The sequence below is a fragment of the Herpailurus yagouaroundi genome, unplaced genomic scaffold (genome assembly GCF_014898765.1).
Source record: "Herpailurus yagouaroundi ecotype Mexico unplaced genomic scaffold, PumYag 250, whole genome shotgun sequence".
NCBI classification, from domain to species: domain Eukaryota; kingdom Metazoa; phylum Chordata; class Mammalia; order Carnivora; family Felidae; genus Herpailurus; species Herpailurus yagouaroundi.
In genome coordinates this window covers 24,994,981-25,008,092 of record NW_024412467.1, presented here as the reverse complement: position 1 = coordinate 25,008,092, position 13,112 = coordinate 24,994,981, and the positions used below count along the sequence as shown (strand labels likewise).

At 48.6% G+C, this 13,112-nt stretch overlaps 1 protein-coding gene across 1 annotated transcript; it reads left to right on the top strand.

The window, feature by feature from the left end:
* The first annotated feature begins 6,074 nt into the window (after nucleotides 1-6,074).
* On the top strand, nucleotides 6,075-8,225 carry FOXQ1 (forkhead box Q1). The gene has a single exon (XM_040460339.1). The coding sequence runs from the start codon at nucleotides 6,099-6,101 to the stop codon at nucleotides 7,317-7,319; it is 1,221 nt and encodes a 406-aa protein (XP_040316273.1). The 5' UTR covers nucleotides 6,075-6,098; the 3' UTR covers nucleotides 7,320-8,225.
* Nucleotides 8,226-13,112: the final 4,887 nt, after the last annotated feature.

Genomic DNA, 13,112 nt, shown 5'->3' with positions numbered 1-13,112 from the left:
GGAGGAGGAGGAGGAGGAGGAGGAGGAGGAGGAGGAGGAGGAGGAGGAAGAAGAAAAGTGAGGCCCAGTAACTTGCCTGGTAGAGCAAGAATAGAAACCCAAGATTATCCATCTCCAAAGTCCACACCTATCCTAAGAATAATAACACCTTCTCTAGAGTTAAATGGAGGGGTTCACTCTACCTCTGTCCCATACACACAAACTTAGACTGTGGGTTCCACAGCTAGGTACTATTGGCCAAGGCAACAATGACACAGACCTTTCCCTAACCCAATGGGAAGAGCTAAGTGGGACCCTTGTTTTGTTTTGTTTTGTTTGCTTGTACATTCTCATATTTGTGTATCCAAGGATACTAAGTAGATCTCATTTGCCACCTGTCCCTCTCTCACCAGGATCTGTATGACAGTGTGACAATGGGGCAGTCCCAGTGGTGTAAGAGTCAGAGGCACCACATTAAGAACTTCATTTGGAAAGAGAGTCTTCTCTTTGCAAACATTGAGGGAGGGTCTGATTTTTTCATTTGTTATGGAAAATGGCAGCCTCAAAGTTAAAAAGAGAGAACTGGATAATTCATTGCAAAAGGAAGTTCAATTTTTCCTGTTCACCTGTTAATATTTAAAATTTAAAATTTAAAGAATTTCAGGTAATAGGGAAACTGGACTAGAACTGGACAAGAAGGGTTCCTCAGAGTTGGTCAGCTCTGAAGGGATGGACTCCAAGACCACAGTATCAAAGCTATTATTTTATTATAATAAATAATCCCAGGGACTTTCTTTCATTCTCTGATATTATTTCATACATAGTGCAGGATTTGATCTCTAAATTGCAGAATCAGACAGCTTTTTCAGTGATCTCTAATCCCTGCCATACTGTGGCTGATCTCCTTTATATCTTCACATCTTCTCTCCTTCTCCTTTACCCTTCCCCAATTTGTCTGTAGCTACTTTCTCTCTTCTCCACCATCACTAGTCCTGCTTGTCTGCCATACCCCACCCCCCAGGACCCACTAACTGGAGGTTGCACTCATGTAGCCCAACAATGCCTCAGTTCAATGAAAGCCCAAGGGGTTTCTAGCTGGTTGTGACTTTGGGACTCTCAAAAGAAACTTCAACGATAGCCCTTGGGTTTGTTCCTGATCATTAATGCCTAGCCAAATCCTGGGCTGCTTTGATTAAACTGTGTCTATGGGCTGGGCCAGAGTACCAACAGCAGCAGAGTGCCAGAACAAAGGCAGCAAACAGACACACAAGCCTGTGTCTACTACATACATATGTAAAATTACCTAGGTTTTATCTCCATCCTCCCACATCCACCCTGAATCTCTGTGAGATTCTTCCCAAGTGTTCAAAATCTACCAAAAAAAAAAAATCAGCCAAACAATGGAAGTGTGGATTATAACAGGGCACAAAGTGCTGTTTCCCATATGTTTTCACTAAGAGAAAGGAAGAGAGAAGGAGCTGGGCTTTACCTTTGAAAAGAAACTTCACTGCCACCTAACTTCCAGCATCACAAGTCAGGACCCTCTCTGTTCCTCAAGAGAGAATTTACACAGATCCAATGCCATGCATTTTGCTTTGGGGCTCTGAACATTAGCCTGTCCTCTTTGCCTGTGGCTCTTCAGTACTTAACAGCACCATAATGTAGACTCACCCAGAGGCCCAGGTCCCCATAGAAAAGTGATTTTAAGTTCACCTTCTCTTCATACCTGAGGCCAACATCAGCTACCAGCAGAGGTTAACAAGGCAAGAAACTTAAAGCTGTTTCTATGTTACCCACAGGGAATGTTATCAAGGTAATTCCATGTTCCCACTGTACAAAGGCTGTATGCTCTTCTAATTCATGGGACAACTCATCAGTATTTCCACTAAGAGTCAATTTCCAGTCTACCAAATTACCTTAGGTATTTTAGGAATTAAATTATTTCCCTTCCATATCAGAATGAAGCCCTATCAAATTAGTAAATATGCAGATAGTTTCCACAGTTAATTAAGTTAGTTCTTGGTCTCTGCAGATAGATGCATTACTCTCCTTTGCCTAAAACCACTTCATGGAAGCTACAAGATCATGAAAATGTGTATTCATCCTTGGCCATAGTGTATTCACTTTTCTCCATGGAAATTAAAAGGGAAAAAAACAAGCTAATTAATCTTTCATACCTGCAAGTGTTTGGTCAGGTTCCACCATTTATTATTTATTATTAATCCATCAATAGCAGACCCCCAAAGGACTGAGGAATTAGGGAACAGAAATCTCCAAGCATTTCTGGAGAACTTATGAACTACAAAACATTGCATGTGATTTTACAGTGCCTAAGCTTGAGGATGTGGATAAAGATGCAGAGAATGGATGCCCTTCTCCATCCATTCTCATTGTTCTTAAATCTGCAAAAGGTGAATTATTTCCTGGCTGTAGACAACAGTTAAAGATAATATACCGAAGTAAACCACAAAGGGAAAGAGAAATTCTATTTCTGATCTTAATTGAAGACAAATGCAGCATGCCTTAGGAAATGGCATAATGTGACACTCATTCTGGAGGCAAGGATTGGGGACACAGCAGGGAAGGAAAAAGACAAAACCCCTGCCTTAGTGGGGCTTACATTCTAGTTCCTGGGGATCTTTTTAGTTTTTCAAGGTAGCCCACCTTGAAATTCTCACCATGGCCTTCCTTTCCAAAGTCCACTGGCAATTTGTAAGTCACTCTGATATTAAGAAAGTTTTTCCTGCTGAGAATTCTCCCACCTCCACCCTTCCCTTCAAACCTTTTTAGGCTCCAAACCTACTGACAACAGCCTACCAGTGTCCTAGCACTGAGGAAGGGGAAGGCCTATGCCATAGGAGTGACTGACATGTCCTTTCCCCACATAAGATGGGGTAAGGAGAGGGTCTGCTGCTTCTGAGGATGGGGAAGGGGGGAAGGTGCTGAGTAAAAAGGGGAAAAATGGGACATGATTGGGGGAAGTCTGACTTCTTTGGTGGGGGGAAGGGGGCACAACACTCTTTTTGTACAAAGCCCCACGCCCAGGTTGCCTGCCCAGGAGATCCACAATCGCCCTCCCTCTTCTCACCAGGCTGGGATTACATGCATTCTGGAGCTAGCAGGCTAAGGCAAAGAGAGCCACTGCCACTGTAGTCCAGGTGGCTGGATATCTATGCCCCCTGGCCCTGCAAACTCCCCAGAGGCAGATGTGCACCTGCTGTTCATTCAACCCAAGAAATAACAAGTGCCAAAAAACTATGTGTGCAAGATTGAGAAAAAACTTGGAATTCCATTCTGATGGCCTCTTTTTATAAGTGAAGAAGATCCAAAGGGCAGCCCCAAGGTCACACGGTCATGTGTGAGTGGCAGCAGGGACCAGTATGTTGCTCAATTTTCTTCTCTCTGAACAATATCCCTTTTAATAGTTCACTGGAACTTTCCAGACTAACATGAGAACGCCCAGAACACCTAGGCTGGGAGATTTGGTGAGGGAGGAGGAGAGATAGGAGTGTGCTTTAGGACCACGTGGAGGAGTCCCCTGGGGGTCCAAGGAGGGGGACTTCCCAATGAGGTGAGTGTTGCTGCAAACCTGGTGGTGTCTGGGCTGTATCAGGGTCAGGGGTTTTGTAGTAGCTGTGTGGCTTCAGTTCTGTGGGACAGCACACCTGGCCATCTCTTAAGATGGAACTGGGTGATGACAGGACACTTTGGTGCTGGAATGTCTCAGAGGCCTCCCTTAGACTCTGCAGCCAAACTGGCCCCCACCTCAACTCAAGGGGGCTTATCTCACCCATAAAATAGCCCTTCCTTCTCCTGCCCTGCCCACCTCCAGAATTCAAATGAGGATGACATTCATTGCGAGTGTCTTTTATCCCTAGCCAAATCTGTAACTCTTTACCTGGCTGCTTTCTTGCCCCAGCCCACTCCCCTTCTCCAGGTCCAAGGAGCCATAAACTCCCAGGGCTAGGGTGAGCAGATCTCCTACAGGGAGGTTCATCTATGGAAAAGAATACATTTCCCACCCGGTTCCCAACTCAAACACGCAATAAACGTCAATCTAATCTCCAAACGTGATCATTTCTCCAAACACGAAAATAACAGAGCCGCCAATGGGTCTGTCATTTTGTTCGCCCCATTCTAAATGCCTTCAAAACCGCCTGAATAAAGATAAGAGAGGATTGTGTACGTTTTCTACACAAATGGTGGAAAGTAATAAAATAAACATCAAAGGTGAGCTCCCACGTACTAGCAGCTCCGTCGCTATTTTCAACAAAGGCAGGAAAAAGGAGGAAACCTCAGCGTGGAAGGGCAGCGGGTTATAAGTGCACCCTTCCGGGGGTCCAGGGCGCCCCCTCCCTGGGGTATTGACCCCACGTAGGCCCAACCGCCCAGAGAAAGGACCCCCTTTCCTGTTGGTCGGAAACCACAGCCAAAGTCCTCAAGGTGAAGGACTGGAAAGTAATGGTCGTAAACACGTGGTGCTGTAGGCCCCTGCCCTCGGGAACACGCCCTCCCTTTCGTTCCTGCTACAGTCGGAACCCCGGGAATAGCTCTTCTCTGCCCGGCTCGCGTCGGGAGGATTCCGCAGGGGTAGACACGCCGGCAGAGCCTGGCACCCTGCGCCAGACACAGTTGTCCCAAGGAAGAGGGGAACACTCCTTTTACCCAAGAGCCACCAGCCAGGTAAAGAAAAACGTACAGAAAAACAAAAGTGAAAGTCAGAGGCCATTTATCGAGCAACAGTCAAGGCCACTGGAAAAAAAAAAAGGTACACAATTTCAAGTCCAGTATTTTACTCAGAAAGGAAGGGAGAAAGAAAGAAGAGAAAGAAAAGAGAAAAGAGAAGAAAAGAAATGAAAAAGAAAAGAAAAGAAAGCCAGCAAAGGGAAACCACAGAAAGGTGCACAGCATGTGTCTCCCATAAGCGATCCCCGCAGAGTGTCCTGCGCGGTCTTTGCTGTTTAGCACTTCGTTAGTAACGACAGGGGGTTGCTTTCCGAAGAAGCACGGTTTTTGCTACCAAGAGGAGGAAAACACACACCGCAGGCAGTTTAAGAGGACTGCTGGCGGGAGCGAAGTCCTTGCTGCCCTGGACCCAGCCCTTCCGGGTGTCCCCTAGAGATATCCCCCTCCACTGCCCCAATCGCCTCCTTGAGCTCTAAAATGTAGTGACTCCTCCTAGGCAGCCGGGCTCTCACACCTGAGGGAGGAGCGGGCGGGCGGGGCCGGCACGCGGGCACACTCACTGACACGCGCACACCCCCAGCCGCGCGCAGGCTCCTCATTGGCGGGAGGCGGAGGGCGGGGCCGGGCGGACCCAAAACAAACAACCTGCGCGGAGATTTTGCCTCCGCGCTGCCGCATGGCCTCGGCCTGGTGTGAGCCCTCCGGGGAGCTGCGGCCACCTTGGCCACCTTGTTCCCCCACCCCTCTGCCGTCTGCGCCCAAGCCCCGCCCCCTCGGAGCCGCCGCGGGGTTATATTGGGCTTGGGCGAAGGTGGAGGCGAGACGTAGCAGCAGAAGGCCAGCGAGGAGATGCAGCTTCGGAGGCCCGGGACGGAAAGGCGGCTGCGGACGCCACGGTCTCGGGGACTCGGCTCCGTGGGCGCTCAAGGCTGAAGGCTCCATACCCTCCCCCCAAGAGTGGCACGCACACAGGCTGGCACCATCTCCGTGCCTCGAGGACGCCTGCCCGGGACCTGGGACCTCCAGTGAAGAACACCTCCTGGTCTCTTGAATGGATAGCAGATGCTCACGCTTCTTCCTTCCAGCAAGAAGTCCCAAGCCCGGCACACTTGGGCACCAGAGGGTGGAACTGCACCCCCTCACGCGTTCACCCCGAAGTCTCTAATCCTCGAATTGAAGACAGAACACATCCAACTCCTCCCTCTCCGCCCCTCTTAGTTCACCCAATAAGCACAACCCCTCCAAAAAAATTCCAGCGGAAGAAGACTCGTAAACGGAAAAGTGACTGTCTCTCGGAAGAGGAGAGAGAGCTCCCGGGAAAGAAAGGCAAGGACCCGTGGCCCCAGGATCTCCATTCCGGCGCCCGGCACCAGCTTCCCAAGACCGCGCGAAGGAAAAGGGTACGGCGCGGGGCAGGGACAGGGTGTGTGGTCATGAAGTTGGAGGTGTTCGGCCCCCGCGCGGCCCACGGGGACAAGCCAGGTAGTGACTTGGAGGGTGCCGGCAGCAGCGACGCACCATCTCCGCTGTCTGCAGCCGGCGACGATTCCTTGGGCTCGGACGGGGACTGCGCGGCCAACAGCCCGGAGGCGGGCGGCAGCGCCGAGGAGCTGGCGGGCGGCGGCGAACGGAACGCAGGCTGCGGGCCGGGCGCTGAGGAGGAGGTCCCCGCAGCGGTGGCGGCGGGGCACGCGGAGGCCTGCGCAGCCGGGCCAGGTGCGGGGAGCGCGGGGGGCGGCGAGGGCGCGCGCAGCAAGCCGTACACGCGGCGGCCCAAGCCCCCGTACTCGTACATCGCGCTCATCGCCATGGCTATCCGCGACTCGGCTGGAGGGCGCCTGACGCTGGCCGAGATCAACGAGTACCTCATGGGCAAGTTCCCCTTCTTCCGCGGAAGCTACACGGGCTGGCGCAACTCCGTGCGCCACAACCTCTCACTTAACGACTGCTTCGTCAAGGTGCTGCGCGACCCCTCGCGGCCCTGGGGCAAGGACAACTACTGGATGCTCAACCCCAACAGCGAGTACACCTTCGCCGACGGGGTCTTCCGCCGCCGCCGCAAGCGCCTCAGCCACCGGGCGGCAGCCCCCCAACCAGGGCTTCGGCCAGAGGAGGCCGCGGCCCACCCCGCCGCTGCGCCCCCTCCGCCCGCGCCCGCCGCCCCGACTTCTCCCCGTGAGCGCTCGCCCGCCCGCCACGAGGGGCGCGCCAGTCCTGCGGGCAAGTTTTCCAGTTCTTTCGCCATAGACAGCATCCTAAGCAAGCCCTTCCGCAGCCGCCGAGACGGGGACGCAGCCCCCGGGGCGCGGCTGCCATGGGGCGCCGCACCCTGTCCGCCGCTCCCCACATATCCCGCGCTCCTCCCCGGAGCCTCCGGAGGGGCCCTGCTGCCGATGTGCGCTTACAGTGCGGCGGAGCCCTTGCTGCTGAGCGCGCGCGGAGCCGACGCACCGCCGGCCGCGCCACCCGCAGTGCCTCACCTCTTGCTTGCGCCCCTCTCTGCCTCGGCCCCCGCCAAGCCGTTTCGTGGCCCCGCGGCTGGCGGCGGCGCGCACCTGTACTGCCCCCTGCGGCTGCCCGCGGCGCTGCAGGCGTCCTCAGCCGGTGGCCCCGGCCCGCACCTGCCTTACCCAGTGGAGACGCTTCTGGCCTGAGCTGCGCCGCGGAGCCCGGCAGCAGGGGTGGGCGCCATCGGGCAGGCAGGGAACACAGGCTTGGGGTTTTTGCATTTTCCAGCCAGACCAAAAAAAAAAAAAAAAAAAAAAGACTTTAAAAGAAAAATTTCCATCAAATGTGCCTTAAAGCTAAAGCATTTTTGACAGAAGTGTTTTAATTTAGTTCAGAATGTTTTCTTTCTTTTGTGACTTTACAGAGAACTAAACCAATTCTTCATAATTGTTTTAGTTTACTGACCAAGCCTGTCCCTCCTTCACTTCACAAAGACTTTGTCTATTTTCTTACTGCCCAGGCTCTCCCTTATTCCTATTTTTGTAGCACCTTCCATTGATTTTTCCCTTAAAACACACACACACACACACACACACACACACACACACACACACACAATCAGGGAACCATTTCATATGATAAATGATATGACTACTGTTTGGGGTTTATTGGGGCCCCGCTCTATGTAAGTATGTGGCATTTACAGGCATGACTGAGTGTGAGAGAGGTGTCAGAGAATCTTCAGTCATTTCTCTGCTATTGACCAATGCTTCACTGTGCCAAAAGATAAAAAAAAAAAAAAAAAAAAAGGCTGGGTTTTGTAATTAAATTATTTATATATTTTTGAAACCTGAATTGAAAATGTTGCAGGCAACGGGCTACAGCTTTATTAGTGGTTCGGTGGTCTCTAACTGTGGTCTCCTTGGGCCAAGCAATTTCTGTAAAGGAAAATTTAACATTACCTATGTGGGGTGCCAGGACCACTGCCACATGAAAGCGAGTGTGATTTTTATTTTTAATATTATTTTATTTGTGTCTGTACATATTCATGTATAAATTTTATGAAACCCAGGCATAGTGCTTATTTTTAATAAAACTCACAACTGACTTTAGCACTTTGTGGTAGTAGGTTGGAGATGGAGACTTTTTTTTTTTTTTAACATCCCCACCCCACCCTGCCCCTGCCAAGAAAATTGGTTGAGGTTTGACTCTCAAAAAATTTCCAGTGGGGGTCAAGTATCTTCTTGAATAATTCAGTAAAGGTAGAGGCAGAGTTTTCCTTACCTAACCAATTGCTGTACAAATATCCAGGATGAGACTTCCATCAACACGATTTCTTAAACTTCAAACCAATGACCTCTGAGAAATTCTCTTAAGAGTTATCAGAAAAAATGATAAGGTGTGTGCCCCTCTCCTACAAGAATCCCTTAGCAGACAAATTGAGCTATTAACAAGGTTATAGTCAAGCAGACATTTTTAAGTGACTTGGTTCTCATTTGGAGCTCAAAAAGCTAGAAACAATTGTGGTATAAGACCATCTCAACACACCAAAGATTTCTTTAGGGTAGTTTTAGAAAGCAATTTGAAAGTCAGTGTTTTTTGACAAAATGAAACTACCTACCTTTTTAGGGATTCAAAAGTTAATTTGCTTATGAACCAATCAGTAGTAATTTTTTTTCACACTCTCCTTTCATATGAGGATAGCATTTGTCAAGGTGGGGCTGCTAGGCCTATTTCAGTTGTGATCTGAAGAGAAAATACTATCTCAGATCGGGCAAAGACAGTTTCTCATAGCAAAAAGGAAAGGTTTTGATCGGAGGAAGCACCAGAAAACAGTGCGAACACCTGTTTCTTGGTAAATTCAAAGGCAGTGAGGCTCTAACAATTTATGGATCTCAGTATTCTAAAGACTAATGCAAAGAACAAGAAATCCAGAATCTTGACATTTAGGCCCCATTTTTGTTCCTGCAGTTCTGGGATAGATCTCATCTAATTTAAGACAAGATGAGATTTAGGATTTACATATTGTGAGGTGGGGAAAAGAAAGTGGAATTTATTTCAGGATGCTGTCTTTTGGCGGAAATGGGGGGGGAGGGGGGAAGCCCATCTGCTAGTCTAGTACCAACAAGTCTTGACAGATTTTGGTTATATCTACTTAGTAATCATGAAGGGTGATAATAATAGGATTGAATTATGACAAAAGGTAGACATTGAAGTGGAGATTTGCACCTCCAAGGCCAATAATTAGACTAAAAAATAAGACTGAAATGGACTGGGGCAAGAGATAGGGCAACAAGTTTACTGGATTGGAAAGATCAGGACCCATATGCTCAATCCTTTTCATTTTTCTCTTGAAAACACACTCTGAGTTTAAAGGCCAACAGGAAGTCAGCCACTTGAGGTACTTCTGAACTCCAGTAGACCATTTCTCTCCAACTGTGTGCCTTGCCTCCAGAGGCAAGGTGCTGCCTACTTTTAAATCAGTTTTGTAAAGCCACAGTCTTCATTTCTACATTGATACATGAAATCAGTTCTGCAAATGGAGATTTTAAACCGCCTTTGATTTATTTATGTTAACACAATAGCGAAGTAAAAGAGGCAAAGGGCAAGGTGATTTTTTTTTTTTTTTAATCACAGCTAGTCTCCCCTCTCTTCAACAAAGTCCTTCTTTCCTAATGAACACTCCAGAGTCCCATTGACTGGGGTCCCCTCCCTGGCTTCTGGTCCCCTTCACTGTCTCCCCAGTAACTGTAAGGTTTGCTAGAGGATGATCAGAGTCACTTGAACTTTGTGTCCCTGTTCAGCCTTTTATGACCAGCTCCAAGCTATAACTTTCACGACCCAAATGCCAATTACTCTGGGGGCCCAGGATGTGGAGTGTGGAGGGATAGAGGCTCCTGGGGTTCTGTCGTGCCCTCCCTGTCTCTCCTTCGCACTCCCCAGGCTCTCCCTGCTGGGCCACAGGAGACCCCAAAGGAGGGGAATCACACAAGCTCCGGCTTTCTAAATGAAAATGTAAAGTTGCAAGGATGCTTTTAGTTCAGGCCACACTCCAATTCCACGGGAACCGCACCTCGCGGAAGAGAAGGGGGCTCTCAACGACCACGCTCGGTAGTGCTCGCTGGACCCAAGCCTCGGGCCGCAGCCTTCGCGGTTGTAATCCCTCCAAGATTGTCGCTTGTGACAACCGCCCAGAAAACTGGATTCCTTGGCGCCGCCGGGAGGACCGCTCCCGGCTCAGCGCGCGTCCGGTGGGCCTAGGGCTGCCTGTCCCTCCCCCTGCGCCGAACCCACCGCCCTCCTCCCACCTCCACGGCCCACCCTTCCCCCAGCTGGCCCCTTGCCGGCCGCGGGGGTCCTGGCCCACCTGTGCAAACACCCGGCCGCCGGCCACCGAGCGCGCTGACCCCAGGGTGGGGTGTGAGTCTGTTTGGTTTGGGAAACGCCCTTTGATACCGGTCAGGCCTGCCGAGACCCAGAGAAGTGGGTGAAGGGCTCCGTGGGTTAGTTTTCAAAGATCCCCTCTTCTGCCCCTGCGTTGGCACTTTGCAGTCCCTTTTCCCCCTCACCCCTTCAATGCTCAGAAAAACCTCCAGAGATGAACAAATGCGTGGAGAGAAGTGCGGAACCCCAAATCCCGTTCCAGCTGGACCTCCCCTTACAGTGCAAGACCTAGTCGCATCTGCCTTCCCCACAGCCAGAAATCAAGTGCGCCGCTTTGGAGAGCTGAAAAATTCTCTGGGAAGTGAAAGGTGGAAACATCCTGATAAATCTAAAACCCACTTCCTACTGTAAAAGACGCTTCTTCTAAATACAGGAAGCATGGAGCCAGGTAGTGAATGTGCCGGGGTCCTGTGCTGGGAGGCCCACATTCCACTATCTCTCTGCCTGTGTGTGAGCCAGGGCAGTAAATAACTTCAGTCATCCCTGGAGATTGCTTACTCCAAGTCCCTTAGCTTACGGATAAGCGACCTAACTAACTAAAGCTCCTTGTAGAATTGTGAGTGAGATTCTTGTTTCTCAAAAAGAAAAAGAAAAAAGAAAAGGAAGAAAGAAAAAGAAAATCAGAAAAATTCTCATCCCCAGCCAATGAATACAGGTTCCTCCATGAGCACCCCAGAGTTGACCTTGCTGAGCTGGAAGCATCCTTAAGGAATATTACCTATGCCCTATACCAACTCTTGTTCCACTCTGGCACAGTTTCACAAACTGGACATTTATCTGCCTCTGGGAAACACTAAGTTAAAGTCATTGACTCTCAGGTAGACCCCTAATCTTATAGATGAGAAAACAGGCTCACAGAGTAGCTTAAACACTCCTCCTGGCAGACCCTCGTGGAAACAAAGATCCAGCTCCCTGTTCAGAATTCTTTCCACTGTAACAGAATTATCTGGATAATTCAGACCAAAACATACTTTGGCCTGAATTGAGTTGAACTATTCAGATAGTTGTCTCAACTCACTTTTATTACAATGGTAGGCAGATTTCTCAAACTGGTAAGTAGTTTCTTTCATTACTAAGAACTCGGGGGGCCCCCCCCCCCCCCGCTGCCCCACTATAATTGTCCTTTTCTGGAAGATGTCATGTCCACTACTTGCCTGAGAAAGCTGGATGTGAAGTGTCTTAGACCCTTTAGCTTTACTCTATTAGTGGTCATGCTACCACAATGGAATTGGCAACTGCTTTCTCTCACTTCTGCAGAGTGCCAAATGCATACCCCTACTGAAGTACAATTCTGTACTGAGGAAGAAGGCTCTCTAGAGGACTGAGTGTAACTCAGCACTCCCTGGTGAGTCTTGGTGACAAGCACTAAATGATGAGCACTAAATGATGAGGAGAGATGCACACCTCTCCCACTTTTCCACACCAGGCCCCAAATAACAAAAATGGCCCCTTGCCCACATGGGAAAGAAACTTGTTTGTGCACTTGTTATAATAATTTTATAGTTGTAAAAAATGCCAGTGAGTGCACGCATATGACTAATGATTTTCTTAGGTATTAAGGGACTTTGTTGTCATCAAATCTACAAAGATATCGCTCCTCTGTTTTACTATTGTTTTATTTCTTTAGATCAGGATAAGCTGAGTTTTTCCTTAGTTCCAGAAATTAGAACCTGAAGTAAATATTTCCTGCTTTCAAACTACCACCATATTTCTCTCTTATGTAACAGACTTTATAGTTCTCTAATGAAACCATTAAACTTTTGTTACGCTTTAACAACATAATTTGTTAATTGTTAATGTTGTCAACAAATGGCCCTAATAAGTATCTTCTAAGAAGATCATGATCAAAAACATAAAACATAACTCTCCCCAGATTCAATGTCCTCTTTCAAACTGGCAAGGATTCCAATGTCATGAAATGCTGGTGGTTGTGTAATAGTTTCTACACTGTATCTGTTCAGCATTATTAAGATGGATGGGTGATTAGAAGCAAATGTTGTTCCTGTCATTTGCCAATTTATACACAGACGGGGGAGAGAACTGTATTGACCTTCATTTTTGGTGAACTACAGCCAAACATAAACATTAACATAATACCACATTTCCCTTACCACTCCTGAACCCTCTTTGCCGCTCTTTTCAGGAAAAGTTTAACTTAGAAGACTTGCCATAACTGAGCCTTTTTATCACATCTGTTTGAAGCCCAAAATAATACACATATTCAACATCCTTGACATGTATTTGTTGTTTCTGACCATCAATTTCTAACCGTTAAGGGAAAAGGTAGAAAAGTTTCCCAACCTTTGGCTGGCTGTGCTCACTGTAGTTACATGTCTGGTAATGATCAAAATCAGAAAAGTGGTCAATTCAAGAAAGAACTCAAAGAAGACCTGAGTCTAAATTCTGGCTCTGGCTCTCACAGCTGTGTGACCTTGGGAAAGTAAGTCATCCCTCTAAGCTTCAGTAGGACAAAGGGGTTGAGGTAGAACTTACCATAGTACCCAGCCACAAAAACTTGTATAGAATGTCAAAGATGTCAATGCAAATGGATGCTT

Bases quoted from the DNA above. Each gene is read 5' to 3' on its own strand.
- FOXQ1 (XM_040460339.1), top strand. From the start codon at position 6,099: ATGAAGTTGGAGGTGTTCGGCCCCCGCGCGGCCCACGGGGACAAGCCA.